This window comes from Silurus meridionalis, chromosome 3 (genome assembly GCF_014805685.1).
Source record: "Silurus meridionalis isolate SWU-2019-XX chromosome 3, ASM1480568v1, whole genome shotgun sequence".
Taxonomy (NCBI): Eukaryota; Metazoa; Chordata; class Actinopteri; order Siluriformes; family Siluridae; genus Silurus; species Silurus meridionalis.
Window position 1 is genome coordinate 8631900 of NC_060886.1, and position 23081 is coordinate 8654980.

At 40.0% G+C, this 23081-nt stretch overlaps 1 protein-coding gene across 2 annotated transcripts; it reads right to left on the bottom strand.

The window, feature by feature from the left end:
* Nucleotides 1–275: 275 nt before the first annotated feature.
* Nucleotides 276–22516, bottom strand: armc8 (armadillo repeat containing 8). Of its 2 annotated transcripts, none has more exons than XM_046845684.1 (22): nucleotides 22391–22516; nucleotides 19044–19120; nucleotides 17381–17452; nucleotides 15134–15276; nucleotides 14928–15025; nucleotides 13005–13097; nucleotides 12400–12480; nucleotides 11966–12041; nucleotides 11776–11866; nucleotides 11439–11499; nucleotides 11009–11209; nucleotides 7387–7482; nucleotides 5156–5238; nucleotides 4860–4941; nucleotides 4595–4681; nucleotides 4397–4489; nucleotides 4161–4310; nucleotides 3103–3198; nucleotides 2886–2981; nucleotides 2645–2738; nucleotides 1613–1706; nucleotides 276–1453 (listed from the first exon to the last, which is right to left on the bottom strand). In XM_046845684.1, exons 1-22 carry the CDS (start codon nucleotides 22433–22435, stop codon nucleotides 1420–1422), a joined length of 2043 nt encoding a protein of 680 aa, XP_046701640.1. In that variant the 5' UTR covers nucleotides 22436–22516; the 3' UTR covers nucleotides 276–1419. The 2 variants fall into 2 exon arrangements, with proteins under 2 accessions (XP_046701640.1, XP_046701641.1); XM_046845685.1 differs by having other exon boundaries at nucleotides 2666–2738; nucleotides 22391–22515.
* Nucleotides 22517–23081: the final 565 nt, after the last annotated feature.

Genomic DNA, 23081 nt, shown 5'->3' on the forward strand with positions numbered 1-23081 from the left:
CCCTTTTGAGTCTGGTTTTTCTCAAGGTTTCTTCCTCATAACATCTAAGCTCATCAAGGATAAATACACAATGACAATGTCTGTTGTGAAAAGCGCTATAGAAATAAACTTGAACTTGATTCATGGGTCAGGATTAAAAACCCACTAAAACCTGTTGGACTGTTAAAGAATGAGTGTACAAATTTGTAAATAAACATCTCAGTGACCTCAAACACATCACAAGTGAACTAAACCACTTCGTACATAATCTAGAAGATAAAACACAGTAAGCGGTGGCCGGCTCCGTGGCAGTGGTCTGCATATATTTCAATGGGAACATTCAATGTCAATTTCCAAAAGAAAGGAGTGAACGCTGGAGGTTAAAGGAAAAACTGAGGCAGACTCTGCTCAAGAGAACAACAAGTACAACAGTACAACCAACAGCAGAAGCTTCCCACCTGTTAGTCCCAGTCTTCGATATATATTCTGCAATTCAGGTAACAGGTGCCGGGGGGAACGTTCACAGAACGTCATTAAAAATAATTTCAATCAATAAACTAATTTCATAAATTAGTGAAGAAATAAGAAGAATTGTCCAGTCTGGAGATGCAAGTTGCAAAGCAGAAATTAAAGGCATTTGAAGCACACTTTTATGTTTGGTGACTTTTTTTTTTTTTTTTACATATTTATATTATTTTTAATGCAGGTCTGCTCAATTCACCCCCACAAGAACAGTTTTCACAGCTCCTGCTTCATATCGTCAAACAATTCAGTAATAATCATACAAATGATCATTTAATGGAAAAAAAAACACACGAAAAAAAAATCTGGGGGGAGGGGTTTATAAATCAAAAAATATATTTATATATATTTATATATATATATTTAGAGAGCGAGAAATATTTACGAGGTATGTGTCCACAAAAAGCAGTCTTTTTTTTTTCATTAATAATTAATGTTAATAATTATGATAAGAACAATAACAAGTCAGCCAACTGAAATCAGGAGACGGCGCTCCCTTTCACCCTGCCGTTAGTCTGTTCAGCTTAGCAGTGTGAGACGAAGTCCGAAGCACCAAAGCATCCAAACCACCGGGTGGCACTGCAGCACAAGCAGATCAAAGTCCTTTTTTTTGCAGGGTTTTCTTTTTTTACCGAATCACTTTTCAAAATCCCCCCCCAAAAAAAAATTTCAACCCAACAGAAAAAAAGCCACAAAACCCATCTTCTATGAGTTCAGCACAAAAAAGTAGAAGACATCTCCGCAAGCGTTCCATTGCCCCTGGCAATCAGATCTCTAGTTTATCGCATTGTGTGAAAGATTCTCCGCAGGTTCGAAAGGTGTCTTGTGCAACAACAACAACAAAACCAAAAAAAACTCAAAAGAAAAGAGAGGCTAGGGGACGTCAATCCTCTCAGTCATGGCTGCCTTCGCTCGGGGTCATGCCAAGTACTGCTGCATCGCTGTCTTTGCTCTGAGACACACACACACACACACACACAGAGAGAGAGAGAGAGAGAGAGAGAGAGAGAGAGAGAGAGAGAGAGAGAGAGAGAGATAAAGAAAATGGACTACTTCAACAGAATGTCAATGTACGTGTGTGTGTGTGTGTGTGTGTGTGTGTGTGTGTTACCTGTCACTGAGGTTAGAATCTGATGCTTGGGTGAGTTTGTGTAAAATATCTACAAAACCCATTTCCCGCAATTTATCTTGTCTTTCTTGGGAACCTGAAGGAAAAAGACGGAAAAGCATCCGATTGTCTGATTAGAACCTGACACTGTTCTCAAACATCTGGAAGCATGGTCAGCCGTGTGTGTGTGTGTGTGTGTGTCTGTGTGTTTGTATGGTCTGCAATGGACTGGTGATCCATCCAGGGTGTTTACTCCGAGACCCTGACTAGCATGTGGAAGTGGAAATGTATGAATGTACAAATCAATGTTCTACCAAAAAATAAAAAATAAATAAAAAACAAGATTAGCAGGTGAAATTGAACCCAGGCTACTGTGAGAAGTCTGTAATCCAGTGCAATATCAAAAATAATACATTGCTAAACTCATTTCTCATGTGCCATCGTGTTCGTTCTGTCCGAGACGGGTCCATCTTTCTTTTTTCCAGAAGAAAACTCTTATCAGAAGATGAGTGATTAGTCTTTAAGTTCAATCATCTTGCTGTCTGAATTCAAGCGTTGCTCATTGTGAAGTATTAAATAAATAAACAAACAAATAAATAAAACAAAAAAATATTGCTGTTATACATTATATCAACAAAAGTATTGGGACACCTGACTTTTCCATCCATATGTGGTTCTTCCACAAACTGTTACCACAAATTCGGTAGGATTTTCCCTTCAGTTAAACTAGGAAACCTAAACCTGAAGATATCTCATCAATGGATTAGAGTGGAAGATCTCCTGCTGTAGAGTTCTGACTGCACCCCCAGGCCTCCTCACCTCACCCACCTCACACCTGACTTTAACACCCTTGTGAACATGTACAAATCTCCACATATCTGGTGGAACATCTTCCCAGAAGAGTGGAGGTAATTCTATGACAAATGGGGACTGAATGTGAAAGTAGATATTCGAAAAAGTAATCTTATAATCAGATGTCCACGAACTTTGGTCCATATAAAGTCGTGCATGACTAAGAATTTCTAAATACTAAACCGTTTTTTCTTCCACCCTCACCGTCCTCCTCGTTCCACACCAGGTTGGAAATGCAGAAGGTGGCAGCCAGCTGGAGCTTCACATTGGAATGCCCCTGCAGCGACGTGAAGAAAACCGATCATGGGTCAATAATGTTCATCGAATCACAGAATTAAAATAAATAAATAATACGCACTGCTATATAAGAGCTTTATATCTACGTATGAAATCATATATGAAACGAGATTAAATAACATAATACCATGTAGTACTTGACTTTCTGAAGCATGTCGTCGTTCGTCATGATGAGCTCCTTGGCTGTGTTTCCGTCGGCGATGTTGGCCAGTATGCACAACGTCTGAAAATGCAAAAAAAGAAGCGCGTTACGTTTGAATCGGTTCTGCGTTAAACAGAGACGGACGTTAATGATTTAAAAAAAAAAAAAAGCCCATTTTTTTTTTTGAAGGTTCTGTTCGTACCTGTTCTTTAACCTCTATGCTGTGCTCTCCCTCCAGGATCAGTGTGACTGCCTGCATGATCTGCTTCCCATGGGAGCTCATGATCTGGTCTATGTGCTAGAAAAGATACAGCGAGGATTACCGCATGTGTGTGTGTGTGTGTGTGTGTGTGTGTGTGTGTGTGACTGAAAGTCTAAGAAAGCTTATAAATGTTCAAAGTCCTCGGAATGAGTGCACTGAGATGATGAGGTGTGCGAGTTCGAATGGAGGATCATGGCAGTGTATAGCAAAGAATAGAAGATATTGTAGAAAAAAGTGTGTGAGAGGATTTGCTTAACATGTGGATAAAAATGTGTCTAGATGTTCCCTAGGAGGTTGGCCAGAGCATCAATAATAGATAGGCAGCACAAAAATGCTGAATCATGCTTCTGAGGTACTTTTTTTCTAAAGACTAAATACGACTTGTTCCGTTTATAAGAAGGAAGTACTTTATTTATTAACGTTTGTGTCCTGGAGATCTTCTTTCCGAAGCCTGTCAAGAACCCTGCGCTGGATCTCCGCTGTGGTGTCGAAACGCCGACCTTTGAGCTCGATCTTCATCTTCAGGAAGACGGTGAAGTCTGCAGAAGCCAAATCTGACGAGGAGGAGTAGGTGCGGAAGCGCGATCACATTGTTTCCGGTGAGAAACTCACGTGTGAGGAGAGCTCGGTGACACGATAGCAGACGTGGTAACACACGTGGTCAGAATAGCACCGGTTGCACATCTCTCGGTATCTTGACACGCTGACTTACGAACGGCGGTGATTCCCGTGATTGCGCGTGCATCCTTGTGCTGCCATCTGTTGGCGGGTTACAAAACTGTTCTCGAAGCTTTTTGATGCCATCTGGTATAAGTGGAATTTTACCAAGCAACAGAACACATTATAACAGAACGACCGGCGTGTTTTTATAATAAAAATGATGTATCTTCAGAAGGGTGCAAATGAAATGAAAAAAATGGACACCTTTTCTCAGTTTTCCACTCTAGCACACACTGGTTATGTTATGGAGTTATGTGGTGTGTTAGTGTGTGTCTTACCGGTCGTGTCGAGAGCAGATTGCGTAACAGTCCCAGGGTCTTCATGAGCACGTTGGTGTCGGGGTCCGAGAGGAGCCGGAAAAGTTGTTCTGTCCCGAGCGCTCTCATGATCTCCACCTTGACTTTTTGATCAGCCTGGAAAGCCATGTTCTACAACCACACACACAACTTTACAATAGTGCACAGACTTTTCAAAGACTGCCAGTAAAGTAGCATTAAAATCCTAAAGTTCTCACCATGAGAGCCCAGATGCCGTTAACCCTCAGTGCAGGACTGTCGCTTTGTGTTAAGCTGCATAGCAAATTGATCACTCCAGACTCCATGATGGGCTGTGCAGATATCCAGATTAATAAATACAGTGCTGGATTTACACGTTGTGAAATTCCTGAATTATAGCATTGTAAGGTCTGTGTGTGTGTGCATCAATCACTGACCTCTTTGCTGGGTGAAAACTCCAGTAGCAGGTTGCATAGTGTTGAAGAGGCCATGACTAGCACTTCATCTGGGGCATTCTGTAACAACTACACACACACACACACACACACACACACACACACACACACACACACACACACACACACACACACACACACACACACACACACACACACACACACAGAGAGACACCAGTCAGAAAACCCTATGATTTTAATACACAGCTCATAAAAAAAGTACCAAAGCGATCTTCAAAGATCCAACCTTCATTAGTGGCTTCCACACCGCATGGTCATGGAAACTTGTCCTTAGCTGCTGTACCGATCGTGACAAACTGTGCAGACACCTTAAAAATAAAAGAAATGAAAAAATTATAATAAAAAAAAAAACAAGAAAAACGCAGGGAATGAGAGCAAATACTACATAAAAAGCAGTATAAGTTATGATTCTCCCTTCTCAGGATGTAAAGAACTGTGTGTGGACTGAAACAAAGCGGAAAGAGAATTATTTCAAGCCTTGAATGTGGATTTGATTCATGGATTTACAGTTAAGTACAATACCTGACAGCAGCTAAGCGGACCTTTATGCTGGACTCAGACAGGCCACTCACTATCCTGTCCATCATGTTCTCCGTCTCAGTGATCTGTAGGGATAGAAACAGATATGATCTACAACAATCTGTATAATCAGCGAAAGGCAATCAAATCACATTGCATTTCAAGTAGTAGACATACGCTACAAAAAAATTAGCTACGGAAAGATGAATTTAATAACGTTTTTATAGAATTTTCTTAAGAGCACCTGTTTCCTATGTCTGCAATTATTAACATTCATTTTGTTTGCCCTGGATTTATCCCGGTACAACACTAAGCAATTGTACACACACCTACATCTAAATTAAACAAATGGAGTGTAACAAATTTAAACAACTTCTTTCGGCTGCTCTCATTAGGGGTCGCTACAGCGGATCATCCGTCTCCATACCCCCCAGTCCTCTACATCTGTCTTTTTAAACCAACTACCTGCATGTCTTCCTTCACCACATCCATAAACCTCCTCCTTTCCCTTCCTCTTTTCCTCCTTTCTGGAGGCTCCATCCTCAGCATTCTCCTACTGATATACCCCATGTCCCACCTCTGAACATGTTCATGTTCTATCTCAATCCCACCTCTCTCACCTTGTCTCCAAAACGTCCTACATGCACTGTACTTCTAATGAACTCATTTCTAATCCCGTCCATCCTCGTCACTCCCAACGTAAACCTCAACATATTCAGCTCTGCTACCTCCACTACACTCTTACTGTATACAAAACAGTATGAAACTCAGGTTTGTAATCTGCATGTTTAATTTGGCATGTTTTTGCCCTTCCTAACGCAACCCTTCCCATTTATCCGGGCTTGGGACCGGCACCAAGAGTGCACTGGCTTGTGCAACCCTAATGGCTGGGTTAGTCTAACAAATTTATCATTTGATTTATTCTATTGTATATTAATAAAACATTATTTTATATAGTATTTAACCAAGCAGGCTAATGTGTGTGTGTGTGTGTGTGTGTGTGTGTGTGTGTGTGTGTGTGTGTGTGGAGGAGGAGGAGTTCAGGTCAACAGTGCAAAGTAATGAAGTGTGTGTTAGAGAAGTGAGAAAAAGAGTGCAGGCAGGGTGGAGTGGTTGGAGAAGAGTGATAGCAGGAGAGATTGAGATGGTTTGGACATGTGTAGAGGAGGGACATGAATTATATTGGTAGGAGAATGCTGAGGATGGAGCCACCAGGAAGGAGGAAAAGAGGAAGTCCAAGGAGGAGGTTTATGGATGTGGTGAGGGAAGACATGCAGGTAGTTGGTTTGAAAGAGGCAGATGTAGAGGACAGGGGGGGATGGAGACGGATGATCCTCTGTGGCGCCCCCTAATGGGAGAAGCCGAAAGAAGAAGATTTCCTTTAGAAAAGCATGATTAAAAAATTAAACAGCACGATAAATAATTATTGTTGTGAATAAAAAGCTTTTGTGTTTGAACCTTTTTAGAATACAAAACCAAAAATACAGTAAGAGATTAAATCTCTGATTCAATGCTATTCATATTAATAGATTTTAATTTGCTGCTGTTTGTTCATCAGTTAAAAAGCAGAGCCTGAAAAGTCTGTCCTTGTGAACCCTTGCATGCTGTTACACATTTTATGGAAATAAGTGAAATGGATAGATTTATTTATTTGATATTTGCATTAACAGATTCAAATGTGCTGCTGTTATTTGTTCATGTTTTCGGGGAAAAAAAGTGGAACCCCTTTTTGGGGAAAATCCTTATGAAAAGTTGCAAGTTGCAGCTAATTGCTTTTTATATTTGTATTATTCATCTGCCATGGTTTATTTTTTCTATCATATATCACAGCCTTACCAACCTGTACATATGCCAATATTTGACATTGCCCCAATGCACTTCTGGTTACATACTAACTGCATTTCGTTGCCTTGTACCGTAACTTGTGCAATGACAATGAAGTTGAATTTAATCTAACTCAAAAATTGTATGAAATGTCTTTTTATTGCATTAAAATTAACCTGTGCTGGAACCAAAAGGCTCAAACCTGCACCTCAATTTTTTTTAGATGAACTGGAAAACCAACTGCACCCCCAGATTCCACATCATTATCTGATCTCACTATTGCTCATGCAGCTGAATGAACCCAAATGCCCACAGCCACACTGCAAGAAAAAAAAAAAAGCCTTCCCAGAAGAGTGGGAGCAAGGGAAGACTAAATCTTGAGTAAGACATCGTGCTGTGTGACATCTAACCTTTTTCCTAATGTCTTCATCGTTAGAGCCGAGAGAGGCGTAGAGTTTGAAGGCTGCTTGCCTCAGCTCATGTGCGTGCTTCAAGTCATGATCCAGCTAGAGACAGAGAGAGAGAGAGAGAGAGAGAGAGAGAGAGAGAGAGAGAGAGAGAGAAACACTTGACTTTTAGGGGAGGAGGGAGACAAAGCAACTACACTGAGGGTAAAATAAAAAAATGTTGTAAAGTTGGAACATTTGATTCAAGTCAAACTTTCAAGTTGCAGAAAACTGTCATGATCAACTTCACAAATACATTCATTTACTCCTTATTTGCACTGAAAAGAGAAGTTTCCATGTTCTTGACCATCTGGTGATACGCTTCCTCGATTTTTACTCTCGTTTTTATTAGCCCCCTAATAACAGGGACCACTTCAGTTGATCCTTTTCCATTTAGCTTCCATTTTTTTGTATGGCTAGATTTCCTTCCCCAAATAAAAAGTTCAGTAGTATCTTTTCTGCTCTTTGTATTTTTGGGGCCAGAAACAAAAAAAGTGTTGGTGTGAAAAACTCCCCCAACGTCCTACACCACTCCTGAAATTTCCAGAACAAAGGTTTTAATCTTAACCAGTTGAGAAACAAATAAAACAAGGTTTCTGGTTCCTCACAGAAGGGGAGTGTCCCTTCTGTGAGGAACCAGAAACCTTGTTTCATTTCACCCTTACCTATTATACCATGCACCACTCGCCACTGCAGATCCCCAGTCCTTCTCTCGATAGGTGGTTTGTACATGGACAAAGAACCCTAATATTTAGTTTACCTACTTCCCACCTCTCAAACTGATCCTCTCTCAAAAACATCTCGTCTTGTAATAACTTGAAAATAACTTAGTAATATTTTGGACATAGTGGTTTTACAAGATTCAAATCTATAGTGATCATATCATGGTCAGAAAACCCATTGGGGATTATAGCTGCATTACTTATTAGTATTTTCTAAACTACAGTGGAACCTCGGGTTACGAATTTAATTCGTTCCGGTACTTTATTCATAACCTGAAAAGTTCGTATCCCGATACAAATTTCCCCATAATAATGAACAGAAACTTCGGTAATTCGTTCTGGACAACCAAAAATATTACTTAAATAAAAATAAAGCCAATATTCACTAATATTATTTACTTTTAACATGTTATATTAAAATCATACCACATAAAAACATACAAAAGAGGAAAAGATCTTTACCGGTACTTTCCTTTGAGAAGACTCGCTGCAGGAGACGACGTCAGAGAAGGGGAGGAGGGAGAGTTATTGTTTGAAGGAGAATCTTATTATATTATATTATTATATATTATTATATATTATATTATAGAATATTAAAGACAGTGTTATTAACACGAACGCTGAGACAATTGTTGCATTAGAGGAAAATGAGAGCTGTTTCTTTAAGGCTACTATCAGTTGGTATTGAAGTCCAGAGTGAAATTCATTATGGGTATTGTACTGGAAAAGACTGTAACCCTGCTAATCTATCTTCATAAAAACAAGTAAAGTGGTTATGCATCGGCTAATGTTGTCCATCTCATCATTCCACGAGCATCAACTAACGAGTTGTTACGCTGCTGCCGGAAAAGTTCAAGCGGATAAGTAACACGATGCTCTCGCTAGGGACACAGGACGCTAACTGATGTGACGAGCTGCGTGGATAGAGCAAAAACAACCAACTTGCCTGAGATTTTTTGGTGAGCGACGTTCGTATCCTGATATATTGTTCGTAACCAGTGGCAAAAATTTTGATGAACTGCGATTCGTAACCTGAATTATACGTATGCCGGGGCGTTCGTAACCCGAGGTTCCACTGTACTTGGATATATTCTGTCCAATCTCACACCTGGCATCTTAGAATCTACCACTTTCCACACATGTGAAACACTTTACTTCTGTTCCTCCACACATCAACTAAATCCAATTCAATCATGGTATAGAGAAGAATGCTACTGGTTTGTGGTTGAGGCTCCTCTCCATTCTTATCTGGATGAGAATGAATCGCTGTCGAAGTGAATCGTTGTTTTGTGATTAAAAATGCATTCTCCTTCCCACCACCTTGTCCCCATCAGTGTGTGTTGACATTTACATCCTTTACATTAATAAATTCTTTCTCTCATATCCTGTCCCCCATTGGTATTTTAAGAGCCCACCCTTTAAATATATATCAATAAAGAGGATGAGAGAGAGGGGGAAAATAACAGAAAGAAAATAGATGACAGGAGAGTGATCTGTATTTCATTTGACCTATTTAGTAATTTTTTCGTTTGGTTTGTGCATCATCATGATCACCCTCAGCCTCTTCACTATTCTAATCTGCAGACCTGATCAGTTACCCCGGGCGCCTGCACTTCAGCATTTTCACCACTAGAGACACCATTTACAGCTGAACTCTCCTCAGCTACACTCACTTTATCCATCTCAGTACCATTGATTCTATCACTTGTATTTTCCTCCACACTTTCACCCTGATTACTCACAGTCTGCTCCTCAGTTATAACTCCATCATTTCCAGTATTCACCTGTTCCTCCGTGTTACTCAGACCTGCTTCCCTCTCTGCCCCGTCTCTGTAGGGACAGGGGAGTTTCACATGCCCGATATTACCGCACTCACATCATGTACGTTTTTGTTTTTTTTTTTTTTTTTTACAGCGGAAAGACTCGTTCAGGGTCGGCGACTTCAGGAACATGTACACCCGTCTCCTGAATGATACCACATGCTTCAGTGCCGGGCTTTTACACCTGAGCGGAACCATTCTTACACCACTAGCAAACGTCCCGAAACGGGGGGAGCTCACGTTCAGCTATATCCAACAACACGTCCTCCACAGACACTCTCACGCTGGTCACACACTGGTCAAATAGCGTCTCCACACTCAGGTGAGACCCCATCCCTCCTCCAGCCCTCCACAACACTACTGCTCCCGGAGAATAGGAACTCACACACTCACACACTACTCACACCCTCACACACATGGACTTAATGTGCAAATAAAAAGTTTTAGAAAAAAAGAAAAAGAAAAATATTAAACTGTGTGATTCCTCCCACTTCCCCTTCCCAGCATGCAGAGAGAGAGAGAGAGAGAGAGAGAGAGAGAAAGAGAGACAGACACACACAAAGACAGAGAGGAAGAGAGAGAGAAACAGAGACAGAGGAAGAGAGAGAGGAACGGGTGGGAGAGAGGAGACAGAGAGACATACAGAGAGGGAGAAAGAGAGACAGAGAGAGACAGACAGAAAGGGAGAGAGACAGAGAGGAAGAGGGAGAGAGAGAGAGAGAGAGAGAGAGAGACAGACAAAAGGAGAGAGACAGAGACAGAGAGAGAGACAGAGAGAGAGAGAGACAGACAGAGAGATAATCCATGGAAAAACCCTTCCTACTCTAATGAAACATGGCCCAATCTCTCCTTAATGAAGTGAAGTGTGCGCTTTATTGACTGATCACAGCAGTGCTCCATAACACAGAAACACACACAGATCCACGTCAACATTATCTATTTCACTGTAAATGTTTTATGTAGCCTTCAAACGGTAACCTTTAAATACCAATGAAAAACTGACGTGTGTACGTGTGTGTGCGCACGTGTGTGCGCGCGCCTCACCCTCTTGATGTCAGTGATGGCGCTGACTGAGCTGGGGTATTTGAAGTAGTCGGCGAGCATGGCCACCAGGTGATCCGTGACGCTCGCTATCCTCTGGAGCTCCACATCCGGCTCCAGCAGGTAGGCCAGCGTCTCCGCCCCCTCCACCCGCTCCTCCAACAGACGGTCCTTACTGCACATGCGCACCAGGCACGGTAGAGTCTAATCATACACACACACACACACACGCCTTAGACCTCTCACACACCGGCCTCAAACAAAGCTGATTAGTTACATAAGCTGTAATGAATTTGTCTGTGATGCCTGACATCAATCTGCACACTATACAATATAGCGTGCATATAAATATTATATCGTAAAATATATATATATATAGATTAGAATGATCTTAAATAGGAACAAAGAAAAAGATAGGTTGGTCTGGAGCTACCTTTAGTATGATACAGCTGTCATCTGTCCTGATGGCACCTGCTCGACACATGTATGTTAAACTGAGAAAGAAAGAAAGAAAGAAAGAAAGAGAGAGGGGTATTGGGGGGAGGTGGGAAAGAAAAAGAAATGAATCCCGAGTTTATATTGAAACACAATTTTCGTATAGCAGTTATATAATCTTACCACTAGAGGGCAGAATAAGCCTGGATAACTTTCAACATAATTACACATTGTTGAAAGCTCTCTATATCCTAATAATATTTTCTCACATATTGAGTAAAAGGAGAAGAGTCACTGTTCAGTGTGTGTTGTGTAGGAATGAATGAGCCCCTCACCATTTGGCTGCAGTCAGCTGCATTTCGATGGGTTTATCTCTTTGCATCATCCGCACAAAAACCTGAGAGAGCAGCTCGCTGTCCACCGGCACTGATAATTACACACGTTTTGAACTTTTAAAACTGACTGAGAAAAAAAAAGCTGAAATTGAAGAACGGGTTCAGGTGGTCAAAGCAGTGATCCTCTTACCATTCACCAGCGTCATGGAGACCTGAGGGTTCTCGTATGCAAGGACGGAGAAACATTTTAACGCCTGCATGCGCACCTGCGGAGCAACAATGGTGTCTGTTAGTGTCCTTAGTGTTGCACGATATACCAGTACTAGAAAGATATTGCAATACCCAGCTTTTTAAAAAACTATACGATTCTTAATTTATTAGTACTGGTACTTTAATAGTGCCAGCTGTAGTTCCAAGTGTTCATCAATAGGGGCAGTGTTATCAATAGTGTTTTTTTTTTTTAAATAGTATCGATTTAGTATTTGGTATCATGATAATAATTTAGGTATCAAAGTAAAAATTTTGGTATCGTCACAACACAAGTCTGTCTCGTTTTAACACCATCTAGAGTATAGTATATTTATGCTTTGTGTGTGTGTGTGCGCAAAGTCTCATGTAAGGTACCTTATAGGATGGTGAAGTGAGCAGTGGCGCGATGTTCTCGATTGCACCGTTGTTGAACAAAACTGTCTGATGCTCTGCAGTCTGAACAAACACAGACATGGGAAAAGCCTTTAAAACCTGCCCAGGAGTTAAAACTGCACTCCCGAGTAATAACTTAATGAAGACAGCACTTAATTAGATTACTCCAAGTAGCTCAATGTTCTATAAACTCTGTTCAACAAACAGATCCCCAGATTGATACAGTCAAAAAATATTAAAGAAATGTATTATAAGTTATATAAGCCAAAACATTTTCAGTCGTCATAACGTGACGAGCGTCGAATTTGACGAGTTCTGCAGCTGACGAGTGCGGAGGTATTACTTTATTGATTTATTTTTTCCTCTCCCCTGAAGGGGGGGCTATTGTCATTAGACCAAGTATCTAATAAATAAATGTTACTGAAATTCAGCAGAAAGTGGTTTAACGACTGAACACAACACACAAAGTGGCCTTTTGACTGTGCTGTAAATTACAAATATCATTATGTATTGTGTGTGTGTGTGTGTGTGTGTGTGTGTGTGTGTGTGTGTGTGTGTGTGTGTGTGTGTGTGTGTGTGTGTTCTACCTTGCAGCAGTGAGAAAAGATCTGGGTGATGTACTCCTGTGTGCGCTGGGACCGGCTCAGTAGAGACATCAGGTGAGGGATCACAGTGGGGTCCTAATGAGAAGCAGAGGGTGAGTATGCAGGAGTGTGTATCTTATGAACATGTCTACATCTTAACTCTATGATCAAAGATTTAACACGGCATGATCTTAAATCACTTGTATATGATCCTATGTGATGTTCAGTGGTAGACAGTAATGATCAAATGTTCAGTGAATCCGGAAAGTATTCAAAGTGCTTCACTTTTTCCACATTTTGTCATGTTACAGTTTTATTCTACAATGGATTTAATTGATCAACAATACCCTATAACAACAACTAAAGTAGCTTTTTCACGTATCTGTACTTTACTGAGGTATTTCCATTTGCAGAGACTTTTACTTCACTACATTTTAAAGTCAAATATCACTTTTTACATTTTGTGAAATCAGTCGTTTCTTTTTATTTATGAGGATAAAAAACTTCAATCGCGCAGCAATCCACCAATCAGGGTCGAGCGTGCGCTCTGTTTTAAACTTGTTTTAACTGGCGCTTGGTGGAATCTACTCACACTAACATACTTCTACAATGGTGAAGAAACTCCTGATTCGAACTCACCTGTGGCTTTATTTGAAGTCACTAAAAAGACTCATTATATCATTCAAATTAATAGATTTGTGTGTTAAGAGTAACAGAGTCTTTTCACAAAAACTTGTTGATTAAGCTAAGAGTCTTGTGATAAAAATGATAATAGAAACATTATAGCCATAATAATAGTTCTTTAGATGATTAAATACATTTGAAGGCAAATACTTTTGTACTTTTACTTAAGTTACAGTTTAAAAGGAGCACTTTTACTTTTACTGAAGTCGTATTTTAATAATTGTATCTCTACTTTTTTTCAACCAGGGTTGGGCAAAGATGCATCGAAATATCTGAACTTAAAGTGTATCAAAATAAACTACTGAATCTTTGTATTTAAAAAAAAACCTGTCACAATGGAGCATGACATTTCTTCGCAAACCTTCCTTCAATTGGCCTGTTTGAGCTGTTGTTACACCGTTACACCGACTCCACAATTACACCGACACCAATGTTTGATAGCAACAGCTTCTCTCTGGTCGAGTCGTGCAATAAATCTGACATATGCAACCAGTTAACAGATAAAATATTTACATACATAATCCCTGTGATCGCCCAGTTTTTAAAGTAACCAACAGTTTAATGTTGAACAGTTTGTGAATGACTCATAATTGTATCCTAATTTAGTTACTTAGTGTTTGGTAATGAAGAGCTACTTTACATCAGCAACAACAACTCAATGACAAACAAGTCATTCATAAAAAGACAACCTGCATTCATAGCGTCTAGTTTCTAACTAATTAATCGTAAGATAAAGTTAATTATAAATATAACAATATATTATGAGTCAGGCAGTCATTCAATGGTATGGCAAAGTCATGATCCTACTAAACAGCTACTTCAATTAGAGCACAATATCCAGCAATCAAATATATATTTATCAATCATTGGACTCCTATTCCATTGACACCATTTCTTACCTTCATCACCTTCTTACATATGAATACATTTTTTTGTTCTGATCAACAAGTCTGGCCAAACTCCTAAATAAGAACCAATCAGAGGCCCCATTTTTATGACGTCATCATGGAGACTTCTTACAAAGTATTTGACAGTGTTTTAAAACTACACTAAACACTTAAGTATTTTGATACAAAATATGAATACTTTTTAATCAACCGTATCAAATACAAATGACTAAATCCTATTTCATATCTGAAATACATGTATCTGAAATACCACCCATCCCTGCACTCAAGTACATGGTACTTCGTCCACCATTGATGAAGAGCAAGAATTCTGCATGTATCATCATCGTCTTACCGTGTAGAGTAGCTGCACCGGCGTGACAGGACTGATGAACACTGTTCTTAAGCAGCGCAGACACGACTCGATAAAGACCAGGTCAGGACACAAGAGACCTGCCGCATGAGACACAATTGATCATTGTTTCGCTCTGTACATGGCTTAGATTGGGCACAGAAATGAGGAGAAATCAGGATGAGACAGGGGGAGAAAAGGACGGAGACCTTGCAGCAGCGCGGGGATGATGTGACAGTCCACCAGGGACTTGATGTTGTTCTCGGTGCCCATGGCCAGGCTGCCTAACACCACTGCACACTCTGTCCTCAACCCCGCACTGGATGAGCTCTGCTGGAGTAAGTACAAGAGCCTGCACACACACACACACACACACACACACACACACACACACACACACACACACACACACACACACACACACACACACACACACACACAATAAATGTTATATGACAGTTCTAACATGAAAGAAGTAACATTGGTGGACAATAAGTATTTTTACTTCATCAGCACTTGTATATTTTTCATGTATCTCTATTTTTTTATCATATTGGGAAAACTTTGACATTAGCTATCGATTATTTCAGTAAATCGTATTCAACCGATTAGTCCATCGATTAATCAGACTTTTTCTTCATTAAAAGAGCAACACTAAATATACAAGAGAAAATAAGACAGGTCTCTTAAAACAAATCTGAACATAAAAGCAAGTAATTTGTTTCTTTAATAGAAAAATTTACATTTTTATTGCTGAAATTGCAATCTGTGAAACGTCTTTAGTGCATTTAACTGCACTATCACATCAAAATTTTAATACAAAAAAATTATAATAATAATTCATCAATTAAAATATAAAAATCTATTTCAATTACTTGAAAAACTGTAAACGCACTGCACTGTGTTTTCTTTATGCTTTAGTTTGCAATGATCCCAAACTTTCTGTTGTGTTCTTTGGCCTGAATCTTCTCCTCGCCCCTCGCTGTTTTCTCCATTTTTCATTCTGTGGTGTCTTCTGTTTTTACCTGTCCAGGGGTCTTATTTATAAATCGTAACCTTTGCGCGGAAAGTGGCGTACACGCTTTTAGCCTCGTTTTGAGCGTACGCCACTTTCTGTGGGGAAAGTCATCGTTTATAAAAGTTAAAAAAAAACTTGGCGGGAGAAAGTGCGCACCTGTAAGTAAACTCTGAGCCCTGCATACGTGAAAACACAGAAGGCGAGAAGGTGTAATCGGAGGCACATTTCGATTCTGAAATACATTCAAAAGGGAGTACAATTACTCACATACTTCCACTGTTACTGCAGCACTTTTACCCAAATACAGGAACGGTGAACTTCATCTACTAATGCTTGAGTATGCTCTCTAGAAAGAGGTCCTCCATAAGGGGAACAGTAGTTTGGTGTCCATCGACGTATAAAAGAAAAACATGGCAAATCTCAAAATCATTCAGCCAATCACAAGCACTACAGGGACAAAAGTATTGGGATAGCGGACTTTTCCAGCCTGATATGGTTCTTCCCCAAACTGTTACCACAAACCAGGAGGCATGCAATTGTAGTTGTAGGTCGTCTTTGAATGCATTAGCAATAAATTAGCCTTTTGAACAACCTGTTCCAGCATGACAATGCTCCTGTACACAAAGCTCTATGATTGGAGTGAAAGATCTTGAATGAGCCTGCTATAGAGTTCGAACCTCAAACCTATTGCACACCTTTGGGATGAATTGGAACGGTGAGCTCATCCCAGGCGTCCTCACATCACCTGTATCAGTATCTGACTTCACCTCTTGTAGCTGAATGATCATGAATCTCCAAAAGCACACAGTAAATTCTAGTGGAACATCTTCCCAGAAGAGTGGAGGTTATTATAACAGCAAACGGACTAAGTATGGAGTACGATGTCCATAAAACACATCTTAAGTCAAACTTTCATCCATTACGTGTTAATTATTTACCTGAAGGCAGCTCATGAGGATGAGGTTTTTTTTTCCACCCACATTTGCTGATTTTACACTGATGATGACCATTGGTAGTACTAGACAGAAGTCTCATGATGTATCAAAACCTAATCAATTTCAACCGATGTGTTCTACATACAGCCATGAAGTCATCACTATTGGTTACGCATAACAAAGTCAGGTTAGTTACTTATCCAGATGTTATAACCATTTCATTTGCCCAACCTCACTGCTCTAGATGATCCAGGCTCTGAACTGATCACCACTACATAGTCTCTCAGTCTCTAAAACCCTCAGTCCACCAAACCAACCCCTTACACATTACTGAACTACAGTATATGAGCAGTGTGCTTTGTAAAGCTCTAACACGTGAATACGATATTATTAGCACACAACTGCTTCAAATCTGAATGTACACAAAGAATCTCTGTATAGAATGTGACTCCTGGAGCTGAATGAAGGGCAGGCATGACGTTATGTGATGAGGCTCCACCTACCTGGGCACAGCTCCCAACACTATCAAGTTGGCCTTCTGTTTGTTGTTTCCAATAACAGCGTTCTTCATGTCGCTGTGGAAACAACACAAGTGTATGTTACACAACAATACTCAAGACTGTACCAATGCATCACAGTTTACATTTATGACGTTTGGCAGAAACCCTTATCCAGAGCCTTGCAAATGAGCAATTGAGGGTTAAGGGCCTTGTCAAAGGGCCCAGCAGTGGGAGCTTGGGATTTGAACACGTGACCTTCCACTTTAACCACTGAGCAACCACCTCCCTAAGTTTGTAATCTAGTGTACCAGTGTGGATTTATTCATTGCTAGAGACTTAAAGCACTTTTGTAAGTCGCCCTGGACAAGGGCGTCTGCTAAATGTCGCAACCAGCACGTGGCATCATTGATTCACATCTAGAGGCCGCTATCGTAATGACAGCAGGCCTTCTCAGCCGCATTAGTAATGGACGCAACCCGGAAAAACTATATCGGTATGTTTTTTTTTGCAGATAGCCGATAGTTCTGGCAATCAACTATCGGTGCCGATTAATTAAGTTGGTTAAAGAAGCATATTAGGAATGATACTGCAACACAAAGACTAATACAATCACTGGACTATTGTGTGACTTTCAGTCAAGGGCCAATTTGTACCGTCTTCTATGCTTTATTATTTGTTCATTTTTGTGTTAGTCCATGTCTTGTTTCAGTCCTGAATTTCTGCATATGTTAAATGTGCACTGCTGCTGGTTTGCTTTAAACGAGGAATAAAATCCTTTTATAATCAAGCATACTTGACCAATAAATCTGATGCTGATTGCAACTGCATTTATAAAACATTTAGTAGTAAAAATATTAGAACATAAAATGTTGAGACTCTTATTTGAACTGTAATTAATATCAACAGTCTGCTACAGTGGTTGAGGAGCGCAATTACCATAAACAGTTTTTACCCTCAAGCGCCCACCAATTAACAGTTGAGAACAACAATGATGAATTATAATTGGATATGTGATGGAGTTGTTCCACTAGGAAACTTCCTGTTTACAAACTACATCAAATGAAAAATGAAAAAGGTATTAAAAAAAAAAAAACACATTCTAAAAAAACTTGCTCTGCATCACAATTTACCTTTTTATACTATAGACTAAAAGTATGAACTCTTTTTCTGGGGGGGAAAAACTACGTACTATTGAGGATATCATATGCGACTATTCTAACTCCCGAGGATTTCTCTCTCTATTGCTTGAATGTGTGGATATAAATGTAAAATAATTTTCTATGGTTTAATTATAGATTTATAAAGATTACCCACAGTCATTCACTGACAATAAAAGGGGATTTAGGCTCTTTTTTTTTAAAAATAACTTTTAATAATAAAAGTGCTAAATAATTTCCGTCTGCAGCTCAATAAACCTCATAAAATTGTTAAAAGGCTGAGCTGAAGCTGTACAGATGAAGCAGCTAATTAGCAGACGGTTTGCCGTAACTAAAGCTCCAAGCTAAAAATAAAGCTGAAAAGATTGAGCAGGTTCACAGATACAAGGTGCTGCTTCACACTGTCCCACACACACATTATCCACATTCATGATGCTCTGAGGTAAACATCAGGCTAATCTGGCCTGAGGAGAACAGAAGCACAGCCAAACGTGTCAACGTCTACTCACATGACTCCCTGGAGCACTTTCTGTGGGTCGGGGTCGAAGAGCCGGTCAACATAATGGCGACTGGTGGCTGTGACTTCCTGCATGGTGACGAGACAACAAAGCCAAATCAGTGCATTTTATCCCGCTTCAAATCCCACATGCATGCAGAGCAGCAGGACGCGAGCTGGTAAACCCTCGTTCTGCCCAGCGCTCGCCCCGAACCCGGCCATCGCCAACTCTCTTGGTCAACAAGATAAAGCTCTGACACTTGATAACTCTGTTTATGCCTGTTCGGCAGTGGGAAGAGGTTTCTAGAAGGAACCATTTGGATCGCTTTATAGCAACCCCAGAGCCTCATGATGTCAGCGTAGTGACCTGACCAGCCGGCCTGGCGTGTCGGAGCACTTTTCCTAAGCACTAAGGGCATCTAAAGTTTTGGAAAAACAGCTGTCTTGTATGTCAAACATCATAACTGCTAGACGAGTTCGAATTGTGAGGACCAGAGGTTCGAATTACTGCATTATAAAAATCAGGACGACCGCTCAGTGTCACATGACCCCAACAGCTCTCTAACAAACATACTATTCCGTCCAAATGCTCATCTCCACTGTGCCAAACAGTCCAAAAACAGATCAGCTTACATGGGCTAGCCACACTAATGCCGGCTCAGGGTGCAATACTCAAAGGATGACTTGCAACTTTCATTTGGCAGAATCGATGCGTATGCAGTAGTGCTGCAGCTATCGATTATTTTAGTAATCAGGCATTCTAGAGATTATTCCATCAATTTTTCGGATAAGAAGTACTTTTTCTTTATTAATTAAAGAGCAATACTGAATATACAAGAGAAAAAATAAGACAGGTCTTAAAATTAACAAGTCGTTTGTTTAGAAACATTTTCATTGCTGAAATTGCCTACAAGAATATCTGCAAAACTAAACCCATTTAATTGCCATATTACATCAAAATGTAAACACAAATACATCTCAATTCAATTGACTCTAAAAAGGGTAAACGCACTGTACAGTGTTTTCTTTATGTTTTAGTTTAAAATGATCCCAAACTTTGGAAACTTTCTGTCGTACTTTGGCCTGAATCTTCTCATCGTCCTTCATGGTTTTCTCCCCGTTCCTCCATTTTTCGTTCTTTGATGTTGTATGGAAGCCCGTTTCCACCACATTTATAAAAAGGTTAAATCTCAAATATCCACAATCTCTATAGGGATCGGAGGCATAGTTTGATACCGTGCGATTCTACTGATCGAAGCCTATTTCATTTTCAATGTGTAAAGCTTTCTGGCTCTACAGAGTGGGAATTGCGAGAAAAAATGTCGGAATTGCAAGAAAAAAACTCAAACGCAAACTTTTATTTTTATGTGGTGGAAACAGGCTTCCAGTGTTTACCTGTCCAGAGCTCTCCAGAGTTTTTACTGGTGGTGCATCAGTAATAATGTTCCGTGGGAAAACACAGTGCTCTGTGTGTAGTTAAACGGATGAAGCATTTTTGTATTCGAGTTACTCAAGGAATCGTTTCAGCCCTAATATGCTGTAAGCACCCCGTTTATCCTGGATCCCCAATATCACATTTTTCACTTACATTTATGGTATATAATAGACTCCCATATCCGAATTGATGTTGTTGTGTCCAGCGACACGACGTGACCAAAGTAAATACGGAAAGACGCATTGCAGAACCTACCAATGGGAGTGAAGACAGCAGACCTGCTTCATCGTGAAAAACAGAACGCTAGCTGCGTCATCAATGGATTAGGGTTACCATAGCAACCAGTAGAAGTTATAGGAACACCTTCTGGCATCTTTATAGTACGATGCCACCCAGATGAAGATGGGTTCCCTTTTGGGTCTGGTTCCTCTCAAGGTTTCTTCCTCATGCTACCTCAGGAAGTTATATATTTTATAACCTATTTTTACATTTACGGCATTTAACAGACGCCCTTGTCCAGCGCGATGTACAAAAGTGCTTCTCTCTTTGCAGAGCTGTACAAATAATACTGAATTGAGGTCCACCATCCAGAACCCTTTTTTTCATTGGTAGAAACCTGATAACCCTGAAGAAACCCCCAAGGATCATACCCACATAACACCATGCTGACTTATCATTTAGATTGTAAACTATATGTATTGGGACACCTGACTTTCCCAAACCTGCTGAGGTCAGTTGCTCTGTTGAACACTTTTGGGATGAATTGGAATGCTGACGGCACTCCAGACCTCCTCACATCACCTACATCAGTTCCTGACTGAATCTAGTGGAATATCTTCCTAAAACAATAGCGCGAATTACAAGGGAAAGTTGGACCCAAATGTGGAATGTGATGCTCAGAAACCACACACCATAATTATGACCAGGTGTCCGCATACTTTTGGCAATACAGTGTATCTGGATGGAGTTTGGGACAACGGATGCAAGATTTATAACTTAATACACAAACTAGACCAAAACACACACACACACACACACACACACACACACACACACACACACACACACACACGGCTACATTCCAAACAACTTCCTACTTCCTATAAAGTCACACTACGCAGTAGGGGGTGAACTCTGAGCTCCTGTAGCCTACTTAGGGCCCTATTAGTGCCGTGTGGAAAGATTTGGTACTTTCCCTTTTGGTCTAAATGTCTCTTAAAAATTGGTAGTGCAAATTTCTTTCATCCATCACCCCAAACTCTGTTCAGATCCCACAATGTACAATATAAATGAGTGTAAGGGATGTCAGTTTGATCCCTGGGTTTCCTCCTGGGTTGTCAGTTTCCTCCACACACACACACACACACACACACACACACACACACAGAGGTCTGGAAGGCAGGGGGCGTTTCCACCTCGCTTACTTTCACTTCTAGCTGCACATCAACACCACTTTTTCCTTCATGTACACATCCAAAAGCGTCTGAATGAAACCTAATGGCCATGGAATGAGCTTGTTTTTGTGCACTTGCTAATCACTGTATAAAGTAAGACAAGTTCGAATGCTCCTAGCAAAACCGGCTAACTCAAAACTCCAGAGTTATGATCTTCATCCCGTGACACAAAGTTTTTAGACATCTTTAACACCGGAAATTGCCAATAAATCCGCGGGTTCATCAAGTGAGAGCGAGAGGCGAAAAAAAAAAAAAACGGGTCACACGATCAGATCTCCGACCCCGCGCCGGCTCGAGAACTCATTCCGGGTGACCGTCAGCCAACCTCCAGCCCAGAAAACGCAGCCTTCAAGCCCGCTACAGCTCCACCAGGACACGGCTCCAGTACCAAACCCGCTCGGCTCTGCGGTGCCGGAGTGCATGCACACGGAAAAGCCTGGCTTTCAGCGTGACAAAGCGACACACACTCACCGATAACACGCTGATGCGTAGAGGGGCCTCCAGCAAGCACGCCATGTCTCTCTCCCCCTGAGCGAGAGACGATCCGCATACGCACTTTCCACACGTCCGCCCCGACCTGTCAGCTACACCTGCAACTACACTGAATAATTATAATAACAACAACAACAACAAATAATAATAATAATGTGATTATTATTTGTTATATAATTAATAATAATTTATCATTATTATTATTATTATTATTATTATTATTATTATTATTATTTCCTAACCTCACGTCAAAAAATAACAATAATAATCATAAAAATAATTATATAATAATAATAATAATAATAATAATAATAAGCGGAAAAAAATATTATTATTACCTCATCTTACGTCAAATAATAAAATAAGTATAATAATTATTATCATTATCATCATTATTATATGTAATATTTAAAATAATTATTTATGATGTTCATAAAATTATTATATTATACAATAATAATAATAATAGTAGTAGTAAGAAAAAAAATATTACAGTATTATTATTATAGTAGTACTAGTTATTCTACTTTGATTTGCCGTATGACCAAAATTATCTGAAAGCGTTTTTTACAAATAAAAAAAATAATTGTACATTCTATAAACAAATAAAACTACTCGTTTACAAGTTTTCTTATTATTATACAAAGGAAAGTGCGTCTCCAAATTGCCA

Excerpts from the sequence above, each read along its gene's own strand:
- armc8 (XM_046845684.1), bottom strand. The coding sequence starts at position 22,435 with ATGGCGTGCTTGCTGGAGGCCCCTCTACGCATCAGCGTGTTATCG. Across the intron at positions 17,453-19,043 it reads AAAGTGCTCCAGGGAGTCAT|CGACATGAAGAACGCTGTTA; the intron begins GTGAGTAGACGT and ends TTGTTTCCACAG. Across the intron at positions 5,239-7,386 it reads ATGAAGACATTAGGAAAAAG|ATCACTGAGACGGAGAACAT; the intron begins GTTAGATGTCAC and ends CTATCCCTACAG.